The sequence below is a fragment of the Siphateles boraxobius genome, unplaced genomic scaffold (genome assembly GCF_051911475.1).
Source record: "Siphateles boraxobius isolate OS27281-9 unplaced genomic scaffold, OSU_SipBor_1 92, whole genome shotgun sequence".
In the NCBI taxonomy this organism is placed as follows: Eukaryota; Metazoa; Chordata; class Actinopteri; order Cypriniformes; family Leuciscidae; genus Siphateles; species Siphateles boraxobius.
The window spans coordinates 2,123,971-2,149,174 of record NW_027509222.1 but is presented as its reverse complement, the minus strand read 5'-3'; the positions used below and the strand labels follow the sequence as shown (position 1 = coordinate 2,149,174).

The window sequence follows — 25,204 nt, the reverse complement described above, 5'->3', positions numbered from 1 at the left end:
AAGTTGCAAAAATCCTGTATGAGCGATTGGGAAAGAGGTTTATGAGGGTTGGCAAACCACAAATTAAACTGATGTCCATGGTTTAAGTTGATATACCACTCACTATTTGCACATATAGATTATGGATAAGTTGTAGATTTCAATATATAGTGATATAGCGCGAAAAATTATTAGTTATAAAATGCTCTAGCATAATTTAATTCGGAGATTATATAGACTGATATTCTAAAACACACTTTCTTCAGACGGACTTTGAATGAGGTGAAAATGTCATTTTGTCCATACGAGCAGTTCAGCTTTCATTTTACTGCTGGCTATCGCGTCATTTGTCTTTCAGTTCTTGTCTAGTAGGTTTAAGTTCACCTGATTATATTATGACCCAACCCACATGCGCGAGAGTGACTGACTGACTGACTGACTGACTGGAGAAACCGGTAAGACTCAAAACGTCACGTCACAAACACGCTGTCTGACATTACGTATTCATTCTTCATGAAGAACATCACGAAGGTAAGTTACATAGTCTCTCATTTAGATATGCTATTTATGTTAGTCGAGGTTTTATTTCATTAAGACTGTTTTTCATAGACTGAAAAGTATGTTTACAAACAACAGTAAAACTAGCTGTCAAGAAGTTTCATATCAAATGTAGCCTATACAGTAGCCTACTATAATAACGTTAGCCTATAAGGATTACGGATATTATTATTTTTTTAGTCGTCGTCGTAATAGTAGTATATAAAAAACACGACGCGTACAGAAATATAGAATAGGATGAAATTTCGACCTGAAAGAGTCCAGTTGAATTAGACTTGGTGGCGCTAAAAAAAGTTTTGGGGGTTATAGGCTAGCTAGCCTATTCTTTAAACTAGTTTTAGGTGTTGTATTATAAACAAGAGTTTTATATCCCTTTATGCTCATATTACGCCACGTTATTTCCGCTTGGGAATTTACAGTAGGCTATTTGTATGATAAATATTGCCGTTTTAACAAATGGGGGCGCTATAATAACAGTGACAAACATGACAATATGCATGTAAACTCTGATCCAAGAAATACTGGTAAAAACTGAAAACAGTAATTATTTTATAAATGCTAAACTTATGAACTTAAAGACTAAACCCTGATAAGTGTTGCTTGCAGCAACATTTTTATTTTATTGTCTAGGTGCGGTTATCCAACATTGTTGTGAAAGACAGTGGTTTTACATTTAAGGAAATGACCATCAAATACTGAATTATTTTACATTGTTACGTGAAATATTAAAACATGTAACTAAAATATGTCAAATTCAATAGTATTTTCCAGTCATCATCACAATATGCTGTACAATATAAATTCTAATTCCCTTGATACACTTAGGCTAACTATATTCATAAATAAAGCTACAATTAATATAATGAGGGGGAGGTTAGGGGGTTTAAAACTGCATTACAAACGTGTCCTCGTCCAACGATGGGTGTAAGTTACCAGTTGTGTGTGCTAATTACTGAGATTAAACTAAATGGTTGCCAAAGGATTAGGTTACGAACTTTTAATGAATATGTCTAGACGGTTTTCCACTTTGACCATTCTTTCGTTCATGAGTGGAAATAAATCTCTGCTAAATACGTCATGTTTCTAAGCAATTGAAAGGCAGTGAATGTTTGTTATCACTGTATTCAAATTTCGATGTTTAAATTCTTGGCATTTCTAACATAGTCACGCATAGTCTAACATATGTTATGCATTATTCTTCTTTGCTGCAGATGTCTGTGTCTGATCCACCTGTTCTCATACCTGTGCCAAAGCCACGATCACGATATTTACTCAGAGCAGGTGTAGCACAGCCTCCATCTGCTCAGAGGTGAGCAAATGCTGTTCAACTATTGTCTGTAAAGTCTTAATCAGAAAACAAGCTTACATTTGTATGCCTTAATACTACAAAGTAAGGCATTTTAAAAGAAACAAAGGACTTGAATGTTCTTTCAGGAATCTAATCCTAATCCAGGATATCAAGTAATCTTTTTTGGAAAGTCAATACACTTACTATACTTGAATATCTTTCAGAGATGGTGTTGGTCAGATGCCTTTGCCAGATGTTCAGGTCGATGCACAGATGAACTCTGAAGGTACTTTTTATTATGTGTGTTTTTTTTTTTTTTGCAACAAGATATCAGTAACATGTTTATCCTATAGGATTAGTCGTCCTCCGTGTTGACCCAGAATACATTATGCTTAAAATATACATTTTTCCTTAAATTGAAAAAGAAAACAATAATATATTATGTAAAGTGGGTACAGAAACTCGCCACAACTTTCAAAATATGTAAGTTTAAATTGAAATTTGAAATTGAAAACAGTCATTCAATTCAAGTGGGAGAAAAATCTGAACATTTTAGGAAACATATTAAATATAAAGCCATAAAATAAAATATTTACATTTAAAATCTTTTGTTTGGCAGAAGTAACGAACATCTCAAGCAGTTTATCATAAGTAGAGGTGTTCGTTTCCAGGTTTTTCTGCGACTCCCACTGTACGTGCCACACTTTTTGTGTAATCCAACACCAATGACTCGAAATGTTAAAGGGATAGTTCACCCAAAAATTTAAATTAGCCCATGATTTACTCACCCTGAAGACATCCTATGAGTATATAACTTTCTTCTTTCAGCCGAACACAATCAGAGTTATATTTAAAAATATCAGGGCTCTTCCAAGCTTTATAATGGGAGTGAATGGTAACTGAGATTTTGAAGCCCAAAAATGCGCATCCATCCATCATAAAAGTAATCCATACGACTCCATGGGGTTAATAAAGGCCTTCTGAATTAAAACCACGTGTTTTTGTAAGAAAAATATCCATATTTATAACTTAATAAATACCCATAATGTACTGTGAGAGTCCCGTGCCAAATTAATTCCCGCGTCCATCCAACCATTTTCCAAACCGCCGGTCCACTGTGGCTACAGCGTAAATCATACACGTATAAATTAATTTTTAATTGATTATTAAATTGTTTAATTTAATTTAAGGTTTATAAATGCTACGACAGAGCTCAAGATAAATCTTTTCATCTTACTACTTGAGCTGCCAGTTTGTTTCAAATGATAATTACATCAAACTACGCAAAAGCGACAGTCTTAACTCAGTGTCTGAATTCACTCACTTGTGTTCATTCACTCCTTTAAGTGAGCTATATTAGTGGAGTAATGTAGGGAAGAATGAAAGAATAGGGTCCATTTTTGACAGAACCTGATGAAACCTTGTGATACAAACTAAATGTCCGTCAAAACAGAGCATAAACCTGATAATAGGGGTCAAGGCAAAGGTTTACTTTAAATCAAAACATGGTCAGGAATAATACTAGATTGCAGTTATTATTATCATACAATAAAAAAAATTCCCCCAACACAAATCCTTAAATTCTCCTTATTATGATTAAAACAACACACGTTTAGCATGATTAGCTAAACCAATTTAGCGATGACATTACCTTGAAATGATGAATCATTTATCATTGTTACCTAGTTGTTGTCAATACAATTTTACCGAAGTAAAAGTCACAAGAAACAGCCGTGGTCAAATATTATGTCACACTTAAACGAGAAAGGGGGTATGTATTCTTTAATGAATTCATTTACTTTTTATTGATGGCGCTAAACACCCATGATCATCTCAAAGACGCTTGGACAGGAGACGACATTCGTCTTGTCCTTAAGTCACTTTATTGTTTCTTTAGTGGAGTACTTATGGTTGTCATTTAAAACACATGACAGAAGGCATAGACTTTTCTCTTCTCGTCTATGTTTCCTTCTATCCGAGCTAAAATACTTTTTTTTGCCTCTCTCACAGAGAGTGCATATTTCCAGGGCACTGAAGATATTGTGCAAACATGCAAACATTGACTTGTCTTTGCCATAAAGACATAAAGTCACGTCTTGAATTGCTCTCCTCCTTGTCTGGTGGTTTAGTTTAGAGAAACGGGTGTTGATGAAGCCACTGGCCTTGGGCTTTTTAATAAAGCTTATTCAGAAAGACACAAATAATGACTTCAAAACTAATACAGTGATAAAACATTTATTCGTTAGACTGATTATCCAACAAGCACAAAATGAATTAAACATATTTAAAATTACAGCACAGTAACGAGTCTGTGAAGCCAATTTGACTCATGCATTTAATGAATGAAATAAAATGCCCACAATGCAATTCCAGTTACAAATATTTTATCTCAGAAATCAAAATGGTGTAAGAGCATCATTTAAATATCATACATGTTTTAACCATTTCAAATGTCCATATTAAAGTTTTAAACCAAGACTATGAGAAAATGTTTCTGTGTCTCGGGCAAACAGCACACAGTAGATTTGTGGACATGTTCAGCACACTCGAATGCTCTTGGTAGATCTGTATACACTTAAATGTGAATAAAGAATATTAGTATTTTGATTCATAAGTCACTTGCCACCTACTAGCGTAGTGATGTAACCTGCAGACAGATAAGCAATCGAAATCGAGGAGAATCTTTCTAGTGAACTGATTCAAAAGAATCAAGTCACTGAGATGAAACAAGCGTATTTGATTTATGGACAATATAAATGGAATAGAGTTGCATATAAAAATGAGCTTTTCATTTAGGGCGAATTTTGATGTAGGACCCTTCCTCAAGTCCATTAGCAAAAGCTAGGGGTGAGCGGCGCACAAACTAATGCAGGACTAGTCTAACACATGGTTTAAAACTGTCCTCCCATGCCAGCATGATGAAACTTAGTTGCCATATCAACACTATATAGAGAAAAAATTGCACCAAATTTTAAAAATCTTTGGAAGATATCTCTGAACATTAATTTAACCATAGCAAAAGTACATTGAAGTACATTTTTCATCTCTGTTTTTTGTATTTATTTGAAATTAGACACATCTGATATTATTTTAATCTTATATCTGTTATTTAACAGTTGAGGTAGTTCTTCAATGCTTCGCTAACCAGCAGGAGACACTCGCAGGGTTTAAATCCCAGTTGTGCAGGTGGGGCATGTTGTCACACTGCGTTACAATGAGCCCCTATTAGAACTTTATTATTCAATTCTATACTTTTATGAATTCTATTGAGAAACCATGAGAAAAAGGTGAATAAATACTTAGTCAATGTTCAGAAATTATTATTATGTTTTAAACTATGCTGTAGGCCTATAGCTCTGTTTTGCAGTGTGTTTGTTGTCAAACTCAAAAATTAATTTATTTTTAATTATGTAAAAAATTGCATTATTTTATATAAAAACTTCATAATTGTATTTTATTGAGAAGGTATTTTAGTTTGCATTGTATACTTTTTGTAGATCAGATGACATTTTAATCTGTCATATGGTCATGTTATAATGTACTCGACCTATGGGGCATGTTGTCACATTACATTTCCATTCTTTCGAGGTATATCAAGAAAAAAATATACACTGTATTAATGAAACAAAACCACATAATTGTACTAGACATGAGTGAAATGAATGTGGGAAAAAATAAATACTCTGCACCCTAAGTATTACACCAACTGAGAAAGTCAAAAAGTGTTGCTATGGCCACTTCAAGAAAACTTTTTATCGTTAATGGTCATGTGACCCTCATGATTAATTTTAAAGCTAGACGACAGGAGGGTTTGAGTTAACGTGAAAACAGAATCATTCATGTCGCTTTGTTTGTAAGATACATAAATTATCGTCATGCATTCAATATGAAGTTTAAATAAGTTTCATATGTAAGAAATGTGTTTGTTTAATAGTAAATATGGTACGTTAGGTAAATGTGACTACCTGCAATGTCAGAAGAATAGAGGGCCAGTTTTAAAGTGTTAAAGAGCAGAGAGGAAACACACACGCACATGTTGGGTTTCCTTGTTTTATGGGGACTTTCCAGTGACATCATGATTTTTATAGGCTATTGTGCAAACTGTATATTCTGTCTCCTAAACTTACCCATCACAGAAAACTTTATGCATTTTACATTTAAAAAAAAAAAACCATCACTCAGCATGATTTATACGCTGTTTTCCTCATGGAGACGAAAAACGTAGGGAATACCTGATTACTCAGTTCAGTTCATGAAGCTTTCTGCTAACGAGCTGATGATCTGAATCAGATGTGTTAAATTAGCGAGATGTACACAATGTGTTGGGTCCCCAGGATTGAGAACTACTGCTTTGCCAAGTGTGTCCCAAATGGCTTCATTATGGGTGCGTCTCAATCAGCTCCTGTGTTCAGTGGTCAGGGCACTGATCAGGGAGTCGGCCATTTTAAAGGTAGGGTAATAGAAGTGGTCCAAATATAAAAAATAAATACAAAATGTTGAAATATAGCTTCTGTGGAAGTCTCTGGACCAAAAAATGATGGTGTGCCTCCAGGAACAGGTTTGGGAAACAGCCTTAGTCATTAGTTTCTGATTAACTGTTTAAGCACTAAGGGCACGTTTACATGACAACGAAATGCTTAAAACAGAGAAGTTTTCCCACGTACAGACGACAAAATTGGTAAAACAATCCCCATTCACACGGATCTGCGAAAACGACTAAAAACCCTGTATTCTGCTGCCAGGCCAGTAGATGGCGATGAAACACCATAGACTGAACACGTAATACGCATGTACATGACATCATCGTCTTCAGAGGTTCCTGTTTTTGTTGTTTACACAAAGACCGTTTTCAAAAACTTGCACTTTGAAACCCATTTTCAAAAGTTTGCGTTTTCAGGCACCCAAAACGCTGTTGTCGTGTAAACGAATGGCCGAAACACATAAAAAGTTATAAGTTGAAAGCGGTCATGTAAACGACCCCTTAGTTTCCTTAGTTCTTTGTCCGGTATTGTCTATGGTTTAACATGCTTGTGTTCTCCTGAGTTTCTCCCTGGATTGTTTTATTTTTATTAAAGACTCTTTATTTCTCTGAAACACCAATGTTTTTTCACTCTGAAAGACAAATGTTGACAATACTCTTATGAAGCTACAAAAAGGACAAAAATATATAAAGAAATATAAATACAATTGAAAAGTGTAAAAGTCACCAATATATCATCCCATGCAGTGGCTTTGTGTGAGGAACATGTTATTACTGGTTGCAGCAGGATCTATATGTGCAACAGTCTTTTATAAATCCAAAATTAAAAAATAATCAAAATACTCCGGATTCTCATAAATGTCAGATATCAAAGAACAGAACAACTAACAAATGTAGACAATAACATGGAGAAGCTGAAACTGAGGGCTATAAATACACATGCAAACACCAGGGACTAAATGAGACAATTAAGTAGACACAGGTGCAACACATGAGGGCTAATCAGAAACCATGGCAACAGTGGAACTGGGACACATGCCACTGAACTGGGAACAGTGCAAAACTAAACACAAAGTCCAACTCAAGCTAAACACAAACACAGATCCAAGCTTACAGCATCTCGCCGGTTCTTGCATGTCTTGTTAGCTGACATGGCAAGTTTGATCACATAGTGATGATGAGATTTCAAAGCATCAGTATCAGTGAGTAATGACATCACACAAATCTGTTGTATTGACCAGAGGATACCTGGAATATTGAGCATTATTCACATGATTCGATTCTTGTTGATTTTTCCATTTTTACTTTCATTGTTTCAGAGCTGAATGGAAATTCCTTGAGACATTCCTCCTTTTGGCTTTGGAATGATATAAATGTGTGAGATGACAGAAATGTCATATCTATAATCGTCTCTGTCACCATGGCTTAAAGGGTTTGTTCACCCAATGTTGTTCCAAACCTGTATGAGTTTCTTTCATCTGTTGAACACAAAAAAAGATTTTCCAGCTGTGGTGAAAATCAAGGTTTGGTGAGTCAGTGAGTGGGTGGATCTCTGAGCTGCTTTGAGTGAGTGGAGGCGGGGCTTATTTGCATATTCATAGAACCGCACATACTAAATGACGCAAGGGTGTCGAGTTACATTCAAGCCGGTTGAGGACATGACGCTTAAATATGTACAAACGCTTAAATATGTAATTTTAGTAATCAAAGATGAGTTGTAACGGATAAAATGATAGACTACAGGGGGACTTAAAGAGTGTTGGTACAACACAAAAGATATTTTGAACATAAAAGATATTTTGAAGAATGTTGGTAATCAGTCGACGGTAGCCATTGAGAATTTTTTTTTCCTACTATGGAAGACAGTGGCTACCGTCAACTGTTTGATTACCAACATTCTTCAAAATATCTTTTGTGTTCAACAAAAGAAAGAAACTCATACAGGTTCGAGGTGCGTAAGTGAAGTCAAAATTAATTTTGGGGGAACTATCCCTTTAAAACAGTGGTCTCAAACTCAATTCCTGGAGGGCCACAGCCCTGCACAGTTTAGCTCCAACTCACACTCCTTGGAAGTTTCTAGTAATCCTGAAGAGATGTATTAGCTGGATCAGGTGTATTTGGTTAGGGTTAGAGTTGTGACCCTCCAGGAATTGAGTTTGAGACCACTGCTTTAAAAGGACTTCTAGTGCTCACAGCCACAAACAAGGCAAACCCTTATCAAAGTGTGCAAATGGTACAGAATAAAAAATAAAAAAGGCAATTGCCACTTTATCTCACATTACTGACTTTTTTTCCTCACAATTGCTACTCATAAAGTCAGAATTAGGAGATATAAACTCACAAATCTGACTTTATAGCATGCAATTGTGAGTTTAAATTCTCAAAAATTCTTTATTTTAAATGTATTTTAAATTAATTTGTGTTTTACAAATACAAATTCTCTTTTCAAATGTTTAATTCTTTGGCAGAAACAAGCTTCCATAAAAAGGTGATGGGCTGATGACTTTTTTTTTTTTCTAAGTAGAAACGTATATCAAAGACGAGGTTCGTGTGGATGATTCATCTAATCAGTCGTATTCCTCCTCTGAACCCCATGATCTTCAAGCTGTTAAAACCAACTGCAGTGAATCATTGCCTTGGCCAGCATCACTCACCATCAGTCCCAGTTCAGATCCGGTTCCAGGGAGAACTGCTGACTCAATGTCTTCTGACGATTCCTCTGTGACTCTAAACTCCTCAAAATCACAGGATGACCTCAGTAAGGATGACCTCAATAAGGATGACCTCAGTAAGGATGACCTCAGTAAGGATGACCTCAATAACGATGAGCTCAATAAGGATGACCTCAGTAAGGATGACCTCAATAAGGATGACCTCAATTCTGATAATGCAAGGTAATGTGTCACTACTGTTTCCCTCACAACTGTGTTTTTATTTTGTTTTTGAAATGGCATCACGTTTCTTGACTTCTCTGTTTATATTTTTCCTTGTAGTTTCACAGATCAGTTAAGGAATGCTCAAACAGAACTTGGTGCCAGTGAAGGGGTCCATCAAGTTCCCAAATCACACAACCTTCAGATCAAAACTGAAAGATTCAAGAAACCACGGTACATTATTATTATTATTACTCAGATAACAAGGTTCCCTATCATGTCTCATATGACAATCTTGTGTGCCAATATAATATATTTAATGCATAAGCAAATAAGAAATTACATTTTGCATACTTTTTTTTTTTTAGCATTTTGACGTTAAAGTCCCCCAGTGGTGGAAATCCAGTTTTTAATATTGTTTAGAAGTCTATGTGGTGTTTTTAATGTGCTTTAAGACAAACCATGTGTAAATTCATAAGTCGACAGCATTGCTGAGTATTTTCTCCTTAAAACTGCAGTGAACCAAAGACAGTCTCAAAAACACGGTTTGAAATCGCGTGAAGTCAAGTCACCTTTATTTATATAGCGCTTTTTACAATACAGATTGTTTCAAAGCAGCTTTACAGAGATAACAGGAAAATAATGTTGTAATAGTATTGTTAAATATAAAATTAAATGTCCCCAACTAAGCAAGCCAAAAGCCAATGGCGACAAAGGTGAGGAAAGGCGAAAAGGCGACAGTGGCAAGAAACCAAAACTCCATCAGTGACAGAATGGAGAAAATACCTTGGGAGAACCCAGGCTCAGTCGGGGGCCAGTCCTCCTCTGGCCAATGAACGAACAGTGTATGATTATGATTTAGGCAGCATTATAGGTCAGAAGTCAGTTTGGATCAGAACTTTCACGATATTTATCCAGTTCATCTGGTTGGGGTCGGAGTCATCACGCCGGTATGGAGATGAGTTTGTTGACGTGTCCATGAGGCCTTCACAGGGCTGATGAGGCCGGCACTTCAGGGATGCGCTGTCGTCGTGTCCATGCAATGGTCCTTCATCAGATCCGGATGTGGCCTGGATCCGGCGGTTTCGCAGGTGTTTCTGACATCACAAACTACCTTGTAACCAATCAGATCAACGTGTGATCGTCAACGAGTGGATCTCTGAGCTGTGTGAGTGAGTGGAGGCGGGGCTCATTTGCATATTCCTAGAACCGCAGATAATAAATGAGGCAAGGGTGTCGAATTACATTCAAGCTATTTTAAGACATAAAGAATTTTTATTTCAAGGAAAAAACATCTAAATATGTCATTTTGGTGATCAAAGATGAGTTTTAAGGGATGAAATTGACTTCAGGGGGACTTTAAGCACATGTACAACTCTAATATAAAAGCAAACTTGACATTGCAAGATCTTAAAATATCTTGAATTCTTGGTCTGCAGGGCCGCAACCATTCGTGTGAGCAGGAAGAAGCAGACGTTATCAGGTCCGCGCCAGAGAACCAGTGAGTGTGCGGTGACACAATCCGGCTGGCTCGAAGTATGGAAGGGACGCAAGTAACTATCTCTACACAATCTCAGAAATCACATGACAACTTCAAAGAAAAGTCAATTTTCTATAATTTAGGCCTTTATCCATTTGAAACATTTCAAATATAACCAGCTATTCAACAGCTAATTTAAATAATGCATTTCAAAATAACAATATTAATAATAAATATTATTATGAAATAATCAAACATCTTTACAAAAACAATTAAACATAAAAGGGCCCTTTGCACACCAAACACTTTGCGAAAAGAAAAATTAAATGCAGAATTACAGTCAATTTAGTCTGAAAGCCAAACAAATAAGTTTGCTTAAGGAAATGGAAATTTGCACACATTTGTGCCCATAAAAAGATTACTTATGGTAATTATGAAATTATATATAGGCCTGGTTTCACAGACAGGGCTTAGATTAAGGCAGGATTTGGCCTTAGTTCAATTAGGACATATAAGTTTAATTTTTTTATAAACGTGCCTTTAAAAAAATATTACCTATCTATATCCATGTGTGTAGTATAATTTGTTAAATTATCAAAAGTAGTCTTTTCAAAAGTATACTAACGTGTACTACTTTTTCACAAGGGATTTATTGCAAAGAATTCTTTCAGCTTTCCTTCAATCCTGTCTGGAGGCACGAGTATCCTTGTTAAGCCAAGTTTGCGTCCTTAATTTAGGTTTCTTAATTTTAAATGGAGCAACTGAGTCCAAATCATTGCCACACAGAGTGTTGAAATAATAAAGTTGATCATCAACAGACATCTCTGAGAATGAAGACACCGTAGGGCAAACATCCCTAACAAAAGCATCTTCCAACTGTTTAGATGTAGCAGAATTAACAGGACGACCACAAAACTTGACATTAACCTTTGAATTATTGAGTACAGTGTTAAACAATACAGGCTTATGATCTGATTTCATCAATCTCTATATTACTGACAGAGAGACCTACTGAAATGACCAAATCAAGAGTATGCGTAGACTCTGTGACAGACAAAGTGAGATTAAAAGAGTCAGTAATTTGAAGAAATTCATCAACCAAAGGATGAGAGGGACAACACGCATGTATATTAAAATCACCTAGAATTAATAGTTTGTCATAATAAGGTACCAGAGAAGATAAAAACTCAGAAAATTCCCGCAGAATCATTTTATTATAATAGGGAGGTCGATAAATCAAGGCATAGAGAAGGGCATACTTATGTTGGGTACCTGAACTTCAAAATGGCTAAAATTGTCCACTGATAATAAACAAAACTTAAAACTGCTCTTAAAAATTGTACCTATTTTTAAGCCCATAAAAGAAGTCATTAATTAAAAATGATCTTACGTTCAACGGAGCCACAATCGGAGTAACAATCTGTTCGCCATTTCCAAACGCTGTGGCCAGAGAGGTCTTGTAATTGGCGATCATGTGCAATTAAAGATGTAGTATTATGTGCTGACAGGCACATAAACAACACAGTTACGAAACAGTGTGACACACTGCACACACACAGAGCGACGGCCTGCCGATGAACACACTCTTGCTCCGAGAGGAAAAACTGGTTTGAACAGTTTCATTGGAACTTCATAAAATCTTTGTGCTCAACGTTGGCATTTGGTGTGAAAGTGCCTTTTTGGACACACATTGATTATAAGATTGCAGTGAGGAAACAGAAAGAGAACTGTAAAGAATTGCAAAGAAAGTTTCGATTTGTGTTCAATTTAGAAAATGCCAACTTTGTTTTGCAGGCACATTGTTCTGTGGACGACTCTAGATGGGCAGCTCATGTCATTGTGGAAAAAACGCACAGTGAGTTGTTTCATAACAAATACTGAATAAATCAATTTTTGCCTCTACCCATTTGTCAATATAACCACATTTCCAATGTGCTCCAGGACAAGTTCACAGAATATGTGTTTCATGTAACAAGCATCACCAACATACGGAAGCAGGATCAGGGACACTTCTCCATCTCGTTACAGAAGAAGCAGTTTGAGTTCATGGCTTATAGTGACGGTAAGCTGTATTATGGAGAACTGGGAACTGAGCGTAGTGAAGTGAAACATGTCATTTCCTAAATCTGAGAGACAGTGTTTGATTCACAGTGTTAATATTAGCATCAAGTTACGGAAGGTCATTGTGTTAATCTTGTGAATGTGTTTTTGTGGTAGCTGTGCAGGAGAGCTGGTTAGTGTCTCTCTACGCCACTCGAGGGAGGGAACCGGTCACTACACCCAAAAAACACGGACCACTGATCATGAAAGACCCGAGGAAAAAGGTGTACACTGCTATCTGTGGATACACTCTTTGGATTTACAGCAGCAAAGAGGTGTGGGAAATTCCTTACTAATGTGAAACTTTCAAGAGGAATTTAAAGTCAATCCCTTAAAGAGACAGTTCACCCAAAAATGAAAACTCTGTCAGTATTTACTCTCCCTCATGCTGTTCAACCCCGTAAGACCTTCGTTCATCTTCGGGACACAAATTAAGATATTTGTGATGAAATCTGAGAGCTGGATCACTCCTCCATAGGCTTCTAAGGGATTGACACTTGTTCCCCGAAAAGTTATTAAAGACATTGTTAAAATAGTCCAAGTGACTAAAGTGGCTCAATCTTAAGTTTATCAAGCGACAAGAATACTTTTTGTGCGCAAAAACAAACAAAAATAACGACTTTATTTCAACTATTCATTTCCTTCTCTGTGGGCCTCGAGTGAGTTCACTAGTGTAACAGCGCAGCGCTTCTGTGTTGTACGTCACACGCATCACACACATGACCAGCGTCGACCAATAGTGAGCCTACGTGTGACGTAGCTCTACGCAATCACACTACGTTAACTGACTCGAGGCCCACAGAGAAGGAAATGAATAGTTGAAATAAAGTCGTTATTTTTGTTTGTTTTTGCGCACAGAAAGTATTCTCGTCGCTTGATAAACTTAAGATTGAGTCGCTGTAGTCACTTGGACTATTTTAACGATGTCTTTAATAACTTTTCGGATTTTCACCACAGGGGGACTTTAATAACATGAAGCAACAACTGTCTGGTTAAAAGTGTGTTGAGACTATGAGCAAAGTGAAGTTATTATTTAAATGTCATTTCTGTTTGTCAAACTTAAAGCCAGACTGTGATATATAGTTGTTGACGAGGGAAGTTTGCAAATTGAACTTGTTTGAATTAACAGGACTTCAATATAGGTCTTGGCATGATGTTTGTGTCTATGAATATAGCATCTGTGAAGTCGACAGGGCGTCGCAGCTTCACTCTCATCACTCCATACAGGAACTTTAAGTGAGTCTTCCATTACAAAGTTTTTTTGTGTTACCTCTACACGCTTTGTTTACTGTCGGTTGGTTTGTCCAGTTTCTCCGCAGACTCTGCGAAGGAGGCGACCATGTGGCTGGAGAACCTGAACGACGTGATCCGCAGCGCTCTGTGCTACAGCGAGGTGGCTCATCGACTGTGGTCGAGTCCCTGTAATAAAGTGTGCGCTGACTGTGGTGCTGCCAACCCAGAGTGGGCTTCAGTGAACCTGCTGGTGGTCATCTGTGAGGCCTGCGCTGGTGCACATCGATCCATGAGCAGTAACCGGTCCAAAGTGAGAGGTCTGAAACTAGATAACAAGGTTTGGACGGAGCCTTTAATTCAGGTGAGTTTTGTGATGGTGCAGCAACAAAACGCATCAGCATGTCTTTATGATATTATATGACCGGTTTTATTTCCTCCTCATTTCACAGTGCTCTGAAAAATTGTTTTTGCCCATACCTCCATGCAGAAATCCTTTAAACTTTGTGATTTTGGGTGGGTTTCTTGCATATACAACCCTCTTCAGTTTCCCCACAGCATTTCAGTTTGATTTGGATTTTTAACTTAACCATTTCCACACTTCAAATGTCTTGCTTGGAAAAGTGAAAATGTTAGCAAGATAAGTTAATAGTCCGTCCAGTAATAATTTGAAAAGAAAACGCAATGAAAGCCTAATGTTACTATAGCAATGAATGCAATTTTAATTGCGTGGAAATGGGCAATTAAATGCCACACAGAATATGTTTTTTTTTTTTTCACTCAATTGCACTATTTTTTAGGGCTGCACAATATATCGAAATTATCAAAATTTCGCAAATGTATATATCGCGATATGCATATCGCAACAGCTTGCAATAACTTGGGTCATGAACAAAAGACAAAGAGAAAAATCACTCACTGCTCCTGGCTGAATAACTTTTGTAGCTTTAATAAGAATCAGTATATATTTCATTCATACAGTGAAAACTAAGCAGTGTTTTATTTTTACATTTGATTGTTCAGTTTCTGTTGTTAAATAAACCTGAAACCCTAAAACCCCTGATTACACTTAAAATAACACTTCTTATGCTACAGTAAAACACTGTTAATTTTCAGAAGTTGTAGGGATGTTTTCTTGTCCAAAAAAGAATGTGAAAGTTATATAATTTTAAATATATTTTACAGAAAATTTAAGTTTATTTTACACACTTTAAACATTATCGTATCGCATTATTTAATGAGTTATCGCATATCGCACTTTTCTTCAATATCGTGCAGCCCTACTACTTTCCCATCGTTTTTAATGTAAGCGCTCTCGTCTCGCTTCCATAATTTTGCAGAGTATTGTGCAGGCTTTCTAAAAATAGCACTGAAGTAAAAATAACTTTTTAAAAGACACGTCTATATGAATGACCCCTAACTGACTGAAAGATGAACAGGACATTCTTATTGTTGACTTCTGAATTTACACGTGGTTAGTCTTAAAGCACATAAAAACACCACATAGACATATAAACAACATTAAAAACTTGATTTCCACAACAGGAGGACTTTAACCATAACATCTAATCAGTCAATAAATTTGATTTGATTGAACAGTAACATCTAAAAATGTGATTTAGTTTAATAGTCTTTTAACAGTAGATGCAAATGTTTTGTGTCTCAGTTGTTTATGCTGTACGGCAATAAAGCTGCCAACAGTGTGTGGGGTCACAACATCCCTCCAGCGGAGCAGATCGGACCTGATGTTTCACCAGATCAGAAGGCGGAGTTTATTCTAGCCAAGTACCGCAAAGGACTTTACCGCAAAGCTCACCCGCTCGCCGCAAGCCAGAAACTGCTCAACCAGGTCAGGAATCTGATCAAGGCACCCTGCAATCTAGTTTCAGACCCATCTCATTTTGACCAGTGCGTTATTTTCTGGTGCTCTTCAGAGGTTGCGTGAGGTGGTGTGCGGTCCTGATGTAGAAGAGACTCTGTCTCTGCTGTGCTCTGGAGCAAGAGTTTCGTCCAGCGCCACCGATCCTGAGCTTCAGTCCGCCATCAGCGTGGCAGAGACTTCTGGACAGGCACTGCAGACAGAACTACTCCGACATAATGAGTTTGTGGGTTAGTTGAGTCCTGATCAGGGCGAATTTAACTCCTAGTGTATCAGAGAGTGTTTGTTAAAAGGATAGTTCACCCAAAAATGTAAAATTCTGTCAGTATTTACTCTCCCTCATGTTGTTCAACCCCGTAAGACCTTCGTTCATCTTCGGGACACGAATTTAGATATTTTTGATTAAACCTGAGAGCTGGATCACTCCTCCATAGGCTTGAAGACTTAATTTCCTTCTCTGTGGGCCTCGAGTCATTTCACTAGTGTAACAGCGCAGCGCTTCTGTGTTGTACGTCACACGCATCACACACATGACCAGCGTCGGCCAATAGTGAGCCTACGTGTGACGTACAACACAGAAGCGCTGCGCTGTTACACTAGTGAACTGACTCGAGGCCCACAGAGAAGGAAATGAATATTTGAAATAAAGTCATTATTTTTGTTTGTTTTTGCGCACAAAAAGTATTCTCGTCGCTTGATAAACTTAAGATTGAGTCGCTGTAGTCACTTGGACTATTTTAACGATGTATTTAATAACTTTTCGGGGAACAAGTGTCAATCCCTTAGAAGCCTATGGAGGAGTGATCCAGCTCTCAGATTTAATCAAAAATATCTTAATTCGTGTCCCGAAGATGAACAAAGGTCTTTTTTGACATTTTAAAACCATTCAGATAATTTGCATTCTGACATTATTTCATGACAATTAAGTACAGAAACATATGCACCCTTGATAAACAGAAGCAAAACAGGCTGTGGAATTAAAAATTTCATCAAATTTACCTTTCATAAAATCCAAATAATTGAAATAAAAAAAGTTATTGTATAAGTCACCTCGTATTTTTATACAGAGAAACAATCAAGTGGCAAATCATGACTCCCTGTTTCAATTTAAAATGTATAGGAATATACTTTATTTAGATTGTAACTAATGAGGATCTCTAAGGGTGCTAATAATTGCGCTGTTCCTTAAAATTAATGCTACAATACAAAATTCTGCAAAATTTGCAACAAAAAAAAAATCTTGATCTTGAAGTGTGACTTGGACATGTTTTAGTTAAACTGACTCTCTTGTTCGTTATCTAACATAAGTGTAATATTCTCAGATTGTTTTTTCTATGTTTTTAATTCATGTTGCTCTGTTTTAAAGACCCACCTGACTTTGAGGAAACAAAACATTCAGAGGAACAGATGGGTAAGAATGCAGTACTTTTAGATTATTGTATTGAGAGTGAAATACATTTTAACAATGCAGAATCAGTTTTATGATTAAAGTAATGACGCTGCTACATAACGTGTGGTTTTTCTCTGTAGAAGAACTCCATGGAAAGCTGGATGAGGAACGTTTCTTGTTCTCGCAGGAGAATGAGTCTGCTGCCTGTGATGTGCTGGATTTGACAGAGGTCATCTCAGTGTTTGACTGCTCTGCAGGGTAAGCTCATGCCACATAATTTATTCATTAACATTGTTTAAAGCACAGCTAGCCGTGGATTATCCCTTACTTGCTTATTATCTGCAAGTAGTTTCTTATGTTTTTACGTACATTACAAGTGTGCATTAAATATAATTAAGCTTGTAGTGTTGTCCAAAGTCGGTACTGATAATTAAAAACTAGCATTTCCCTCCAGCATTTTGAGCGCTGTTGAACGGATTCTTAAACGCCTTTGATTGGCCATTGTGTTCATGTGCTCATGTCTCTGATTGGCTACAATGATCAACGCTTCAAAAACATTTTGTCTTCTCCGAGCGCTCACACAGATTCACACAGGAGCGTCTGAAAGCGGGCATCTATCAGCGGATCCCTGATATATCCACTGATAGACGGATCCGCTGATAGACGCCTGGTTCCTTCAGCAGTGATTAACTTCGGCCCAGTCACAGTTGTGCTGGTATTCAGAACAACAGCCCACTTACTTGAATTATATTGTTTAAATATACGGTTATATCAAGTTAATAATGAATTGTTAATAATCCAGAATCATTCTTTGGAGGTTCTCTTATTTATATTTTTCTTATTCCGTAGAGAAGAGTAATTTCCTTTTGTCTTTTATAGGCAAACCCATGAGTTTGAGGTGTTAACTTTGACAGACAGACTGACTTGCTCGGCAGACGAACGAAACGCCCTCCTTGGTCACATGTTGCATATAATGAAGGTAATAATGTCTTTCCTAGTGGATACAAATGAGCACTTTTTGCCTTGTAAATGTGTCAGTGTCAGTACAGCAGAGCCTGAAGAGAGCGTCCTGCATGTGTGCAGATTTTGCTTGCGGGTGCAGTGGTGGATGACGATCTGCTGGGAGTGTTTGCCGTGTCGAGAGCGTGTCTACGGGAGGGTGCCGCTCTACAGTGTGCTGAGGTGTGGTGCACACTTCAGGCCGGAGAGATGACCATACACACGAAGCAGCACGGCTCCAGAGACACAGTGATTCTGGGCGCTCAAACACGCTGCCGTCAGTATCACACCGCCCATCAGTTTATCAAATACTGTCTTAATAATGTCATTAAAACATGTTTCTTCTTTGTAGATCTGCAGCGCTCAGAGAAATCCATCCTGCTGGAGTTTGCTGAAAGGTCAGTGACAGGCTTTTGTGCACTTATGGACTGTGTCTCAAAACTTAGTGAGCTGCCTAACATGGACAGCATCGTAGGCACCAGTAGCACTGTATAATAAATACACACATTGCGTACCCTAACATCACCAGCATTTCGGCAAAAGTCTAGCGCAGTGTTATTCAAATGGTGGACGGTTCCGTTCCTTTCGGACCGTGGGACATAATTAAACCATATTTATGTATCTACAGATTAAAGTGAGCAGCGCATAAAAACAACAAATGTTTAATGCATAACTATTCTACAAGAAGGTGACTATTAAACCTGAATATTTGGCCTTTATACTGTAAGGGCGTACAGCATTTTTTGGCTTTCGATGTATATCAGCGGTGTTGGGGAGAGTTACTTTGAAAAGAAATGCATTACAATGCTGCGTTACTCCCTTAAAAAGTAAGGTTACACTTTATTTTAAGGTGTCATTGTTACAGTGTAATTATATAATTAAGTACTGAGTAACATTAAGCAACTATATGTACTTACTACAGGGTTAGGGTAGGATTGGGGTTTGGTTGAGGGTTCGTTGCATGTAATTATGTATCATTTACTGTTATTAGTATGGTAATTATATGTAGCATATGTAACAAGAACACTGTAAAATAAAGTGTTACCAAAAGTAACTAATTTCATTACTTGGTTACTTTTTGAGAAAAGTAATGCATTGTTACTTTTGCGTTACTTCTCACCTGGACTGAGCTTGTTTGTTTGTTTGTTTTTAATTACAAAAGACTTATATTTTTGGGTAGATGTATAGGCCCGTCCACACCAAAATGTAAATAAGGCTGAAGGAAATGCAAATTAAGGCCTATACAGTAGAGGGCGCTCAGCAGCTCAGACAAACCTGTCAGCTGTGCTGCCGTTCTGAATTACAGAAGAATAGGGAGAGAAGAAAGTTCAACACTTACTTCAAAAATGAAAAAAACAACAACTCTAAAGTAATTTTTGCTTATGGTTTAACTGAATTATCGATGGTCAGCAGCAACAAGTACATTGGTCAATAAAGTAAGATTAAATGCATAAAATATTTGTTTTATTTAACATATTTCATTGTTGGAGGTTTGTGTATATTCTGATTTTGCATGTCACTGATTGCATTCATTTTGAGGGACACTGAATCTGTTTTTGAGCAGGTGAGATGAGTAAATGCTCACATATAGTCTAAAACTACAATAACCATCATGTTAACACACAACTCCTCTGCACTTACTCACGATTTCTCGCATCATGGGGACAGGAGAGCTGTCAGTCAATAAATGGGAAAACAGAGGAACTTTCTTGAAAAAGTAACTTGCATTACTTTACTAGTTACCTAAAGTAATCTATTATTTTTAAAATTACAACAAAATATCTGATTAGGTAACTCAAGTTTCTTGTAATGCGTTATCCCCAACACTTTATATCAGTATACCTCGTAAAACATTAAGCGCGGTGTTTCTCCTGCAGGACGTTACATATGCAGTTTGATCTGGAGATCAGCTGTGTGAGGTGGTATGAGCTCGTGAAGAGGGCCGTGAGCTCGACGACAGATGGGCGGCAGCGTGCGGGATCTGTGCCGTGTGCTGTAGACCGGTGTATATCTCACATCACGCAGCACGGTGAGTGACTGACTGGAGTTTGCCAGGTTACGAGTTTCAAGATGAAAAAGTGCATCTGATTACAAAAGATGTAAATGAAGGTATGAGAACAGCATTGTATACATGCAGCTTCAGTTTAGCTAGTTTAACAATATACTAATGCTCAGGTGCCTCAGGTTAGCTCTTGTGAAAAAGAAGTCTGCTTAATTGCATTAAATATGTACTTTTAGTGTACTTCAATTCAAACATTTTTCTGTACATGCAGACAATTTGAATTAAATAAAAGCTCACTTAAAAGGATAGTTCACCCAAAAATGAAAATTCTGTCAGTATTTACTCTCCCTCATGTTGTTCAACCCCGTAAGACCTTCGTTCATCTTCGGGACACAAATTTAGATATTTTTGATTAAATCTGAGAGCTGGATCACTCCTCCATAGGCTTCTAAGGGATTGACACTTGCTCCCTGAAAAGTTATTAAAGACATCGTTAAAATAGTCCAAGTGACTACAGTGGCTCAATCTTAAGTTTATGTCCTTATGTTTTACCATTTGTTGTAAAACTGTGGACCTATTTTTCCAAACGCCTCACAACCGTAAATTCTTCCAAAAACTACGATAAAACACCTGTTGGAAAGCATCTTTTGGAGCGATTTTTGCGTGAGCATATCAGTGAACACCCCAGACCACTCGGTGCGTTTCACGTCTTTGTAAACTAAAGTTTAAAGCGTTTATATGAATGATTGTTCCAGTGCACCTATGAAACCATTGTACATGGGGGGGGGGTGCTAACACAAAAACCTAAAATTCTCGGGACAGCAGCATGTGTCCAAATTTTTATCTTAACCGTTCGATTTCATCAGAAACGATCTTAAAACAGGGCTTTACTTGTAAAACGCAGAACTTACCCTTTAAGTCAGCACCATTGCTGAGTATTTTAAGACAAACAATGTGAAAATTCATATTAAAAACTCCACATAGACCAATAAACCACATTAAAAGCTTCATTTTTATCACAGGAGGACTTTAAATACGTGACATACAGGTTTCAATATTAAAGTATATTTTAGTTAACATAAATGTGTGTCAGTACATTCGCCCAGTACACTTATTTCAAATACAATCAAATTAATTATGAATTTGTATCAGTACATTCGCCAGTACACTTATTTCAAATACAATCAAAGTAATTATGATATGAAGATGCACTAAAGTCCTGCTTATTTGGGTCAAAAAGCACTCTTAAGTTCAATTAATTATATTTAATGAGTTTAAACTATAGCACATTGTCATTTAAATGCAAAAAAACATGCAGTTAAGTCTCTGAAAAGATCAAAAGTATAGTATTTTACATTACATACTTAAGCACTCTATTCTTAAGTATTCTAAAGTGTACTTTTATCACAAGGGACTACATAACAAAAAATATTAAGGGCACATTTCATTAAAATATTGTTCTGCTAGGTAAATTAATTAATGCAATTTGTTTTCTGGATAGAAGGTTAGAATTGGTGTTTCATGTCATAGCTGGTGCTATATTGTGTATTTTAGCACAGCTGGATTGACCAATCAGCATCCAGGACCACATTTTAAAGCTTGAAATACATCCTGAAAGGTTTCATTTTTAGAAAACCGTCAAATGAGTATCTTTTAAAGCCAGATTTGAAAAGAGTTGTGCTGTTTTTTTCAGGGTTAAAGGTCGAGGGTTTGTATCGGCGCTGTGGCATCGCTCCTCAGATCAGTAAGATGGTCGATGCCCTGCGTGTTTCTCCAAGAGGAATTGTTCTGGAAACAGACGAGTACTCCATCCTAGATGTTTCAGGAGCACTAAAGCAGATCCTACGGCAGGAGATTGAGCTCATACCGAACACACAGAAACCACACTGGCTGAAAGCTGCAGGTACGTCTGTTCTCCGCTGTCATTAGCTTTCACATCGGACATCAAGATCATCATTTCAGTTTAATGCTGAATGTTATGTGGTGTTCATGAGTTACCGAAGTGCTCAAACCAACAAGGCAATCTATTTTGTACTTTAGCGTTCTTTTAGTCTCCGTAATTCACGTATGTTTTAGCTTTCCTGAAGCTCAAACAGTAGAGCATTGGTGCTTGCAACAGCAAGGTCATGGGTTCGATTCTCAGGGAAAGCAAGAACTGATAAGAATGTAAATGTGTACCTTGAAATGCAGTGTAAGTCGCTTTGGATAATGTATAAATAGCGTCTGCCAAATGCATAAATATAAAATATCTGAATTGATCTTTTGAACGCCTATCAAAGCAGTTTTACACAGTTTAGATGTTTGATGAGATGATACTTTGGAATATAGCGGACTCAACAGGGAGCATCTTCTGATATACTGCATTACACATTTGAGGCAGTGCAGAAAATATGTTGATTGGATGTTGGGTGCCATTGTTAGCATCAAGGCAAAGATCATTATTAGGTCCAGTTCAGAGGGCCTCACTTATAACCATTGCGTTCACACAAAACAGGCCCTGTGAATGCCGTACGCCACTTCCCACGCACACGTTATGATTTATAAAAACAAAATTGACGGGAAAATTTGCGCAGCTGCACGCAAACTCTGACCCATGCGTGTGAACATTTTGTTGACGGAGCAGTTTGGCAACACCGATGTTGATCAGACGGACTGACAGTAGATGAAGGAAAACTGCTTTAAATCTTCATTATGAGTCCTAATCATAAATACAGTGCATGTTCACGATATCAGTTTAAATGCATAAAATATTGATTTAAACTGTTTTACATCTGATATACACATTTAGATTAAATGTCACCCTCATTAGCACTTAAATTACATTAAATCATTACTGAGAAGTTACACTATTTTTTAGATTCTAATAAATAATATTTGTAGTGGATGCGATGCTTTTGAACACGTTTCCTGTGGCATACTGTGTTTTAATGTTTTAACTACAGTGAGGATTGATTAGCGCATGATAATAGCAGAACTGAGAAAATATTTTCACGCAAATAGTGATCAATAATGCACAATAAGGCTGTCTCCATAAAAATTATAAAGCAATTAAAAATACTATTTGGCCAGTGGAAAAGATTGAGAAAAACTCTCTGAAGTGTATTTTATACTATTAGATTTTTTTATTCAAAGGCAAGGCTACTGAATGATTTTTAGCAATGTAATGTGACGCACATCCGTATCTCATATTTTCTTAATGTCTTGTACCGTTAAACGTATCGCCTGGATGAATATGCATATGCAAATGATATGCAGATGAGGTTCTGCATAGTAAAACGAGGCGCTGTAAACTCATATATGGTTATTTCGGGGTGGAGACGCATGTACACACAGTCTTCCTCTGACTGGGATTTATAAAGGGAATTTTGCACAGGTTCTGGCGTACGCAGGTCTGAATATTTTTTGCTGTACATCATTTTGGATTTCAGGCGCACGTACACCTTTATTAAGGATCTTACGCACAGTTTAATGAATGAGACCTAAGGAGTTTATCAGAGAACAGTGAAAAACGTGTAACAATCAGCAGCCCAACAAAACTGGTTACCTTCAATTCAAGTCACGTTAATTTTCAGACGAATTAACCATTCAGCTTGTGTCAAGTAGCAAACAATGTGAATATCATCAGGTTGCATTAAGGATGAACTGATGCAAACAGTCCACAAGCATTGAGCTCTGAATCGATTCTGTATGGAGGAATGGCTTCACATCTCTTGTTCATCATCTTTATACATTATAGGAGACGTTTCAGAGCTGTTAGGCGAAGGGAGGTTACACAAACTATTAAATTATGTAAACGAATCCATATAGTTCAGAAAAAGAAAAAAAATACTTTTATTATTAAAGGTTTGATTTTTGTCATATTTTGAATGAAAGAGTTGAGAAATAGCAAAACTGTCTGTGAAAATTAGTTTTTGCAGATATTTGTGTAGCCCACTGTAAATTTAAAGACTGTTCTGTATTGATTGATAATGTCTTGATCCACAGCTCTGTCAGATGAAACACTCAGACGACAGACGTGCCTCAAACTGCTGAACCAGCTTCCTCCTGACAACCACGCAACACTGGCCGCTCTGTGTGGACACCTGCACATGTAGGATATATCAAACTCTATTTGATAACTATAAATTGATATGAGCTATCAATACTGAATATGTAGTTGTAATTGTAAACATACATTTTATAAATCTGAATGCATGTCTGAATGTCCAAAACTTACTTTGCAGTCAGCTTGGGTATATTGATTAATAGACTTCTTTTTCTACATATTCTATTCTACATAAACAGTAGCCATGCTTCGTCCTATATTTATGCTGCGTTATGCTAAAATGCTTTCAACTTTTTAATCAAATGTATCATTTATTTTAAAAATATATATATGTTTGCAATATCACATTGACCCAAGTATTCTTGGAGTGCATAGATGTTAAGAGGGGGGAAAAGAAACCTAAATGAAAGCATTTTAGCATAACGCTGCAACATGAAAATGTGGTAATAAAATTATGGGGTCTGAATACTTTCACTGTGTAATATTGCAGAAATGTGTAAAATGTTGTGCAGTGATCTCTAATGTTTGGGAGCTAAACCAAAGAGACACCATAAGCGGATACAGGTGTAGTTAATCATTAAATATTGTTTTAAAAGTGAAGGGAAACTGATATAGGTTGATATTGATGGATTGAGCACCATATGAATGGAGAGGACCTTATGCTCTGCATTAGATGAAGTATCGATGACTGATGCGTTGTAAAGTGTACTTCTGAATCGTGTCTCTCAGGGTGCAGATGCACAGTCACGTGAACCGCATGACGGCTCATAATCTGGCAGTGATATTTGTGGTCACGCTGTTCCAGGAGTTTGCCATGAACACAGGCATGGTCCAACTTACCCGAGAGCTGATCATGCACCACATGCAGATCTTCACAGTGAGCACGAGCACACACACACAC

The 25,204-nt window shown here is 37.1% G+C and overlaps 1 protein-coding gene across 4 annotated transcripts in view; it reads left to right on the top strand.

Annotated features, from left to right (window-relative positions):
* Nucleotides 1-408: 408 nt before the first annotated feature.
* The window catches only part of LOC143733193 (arf-GAP with Rho-GAP domain, ANK repeat and PH domain-containing protein 1), a 26,051-nt gene continuing 1,255 nt past the window's right edge, over nucleotides 409-25,204 (top strand). Inside the window, exons 1-23 of one of the 4 annotated variants that reach the window (XM_077224786.1) lie at nucleotides 409-510; nucleotides 1,749-1,846; nucleotides 2,050-2,111; nucleotides 8,827-9,089; nucleotides 9,180-9,199; nucleotides 9,299-9,412; nucleotides 10,618-10,731; nucleotides 12,453-12,513; nucleotides 12,600-12,720; nucleotides 12,876-13,033; nucleotides 13,888-13,994; nucleotides 14,067-14,352; nucleotides 15,655-15,837; nucleotides 15,923-16,097; nucleotides 17,234-17,278; nucleotides 17,398-17,515; nucleotides 18,137-18,236; nucleotides 18,341-18,533; nucleotides 18,609-18,654; nucleotides 20,134-20,285; nucleotides 21,952-22,161; nucleotides 24,243-24,348; nucleotides 25,033-25,180. In XM_077224786.1, coding sequence (XP_077080901.1) covers nucleotides 493-510; nucleotides 1,749-1,846; nucleotides 2,050-2,111; nucleotides 8,827-9,089; nucleotides 9,180-9,199; nucleotides 9,299-9,412; nucleotides 10,618-10,731; nucleotides 12,453-12,513; nucleotides 12,600-12,720; nucleotides 12,876-13,033; nucleotides 13,888-13,994; nucleotides 14,067-14,352; nucleotides 15,655-15,837; nucleotides 15,923-16,097; nucleotides 17,234-17,278; nucleotides 17,398-17,515; nucleotides 18,137-18,236; nucleotides 18,341-18,533; nucleotides 18,609-18,654; nucleotides 20,134-20,285; nucleotides 21,952-22,161; nucleotides 24,243-24,348; nucleotides 25,033-25,180 — 2,898 coding nt within the window. In that variant the 5' untranslated portion in view covers nucleotides 409-492. Of the gene's footprint in view, nucleotides 511-1,748; nucleotides 1,847-2,049; nucleotides 2,112-8,826; nucleotides 9,200-9,298; nucleotides 9,413-10,617; nucleotides 10,732-12,452; nucleotides 12,514-12,599; nucleotides 12,721-12,875; nucleotides 13,034-13,887; nucleotides 13,995-14,066; nucleotides 14,353-15,654; nucleotides 15,838-15,922; nucleotides 16,098-17,233; nucleotides 17,279-17,397; nucleotides 17,516-18,136; nucleotides 18,237-18,340; nucleotides 18,534-18,608; nucleotides 18,655-20,133; nucleotides 20,286-21,951; nucleotides 22,162-24,242; nucleotides 24,349-25,032; nucleotides 25,181-25,204 lie in introns of all 4 variants that reach the window. The other 3 variants (XM_077224785.1, XM_077224784.1, XM_077224783.1) reach the window with 3 other exon arrangements.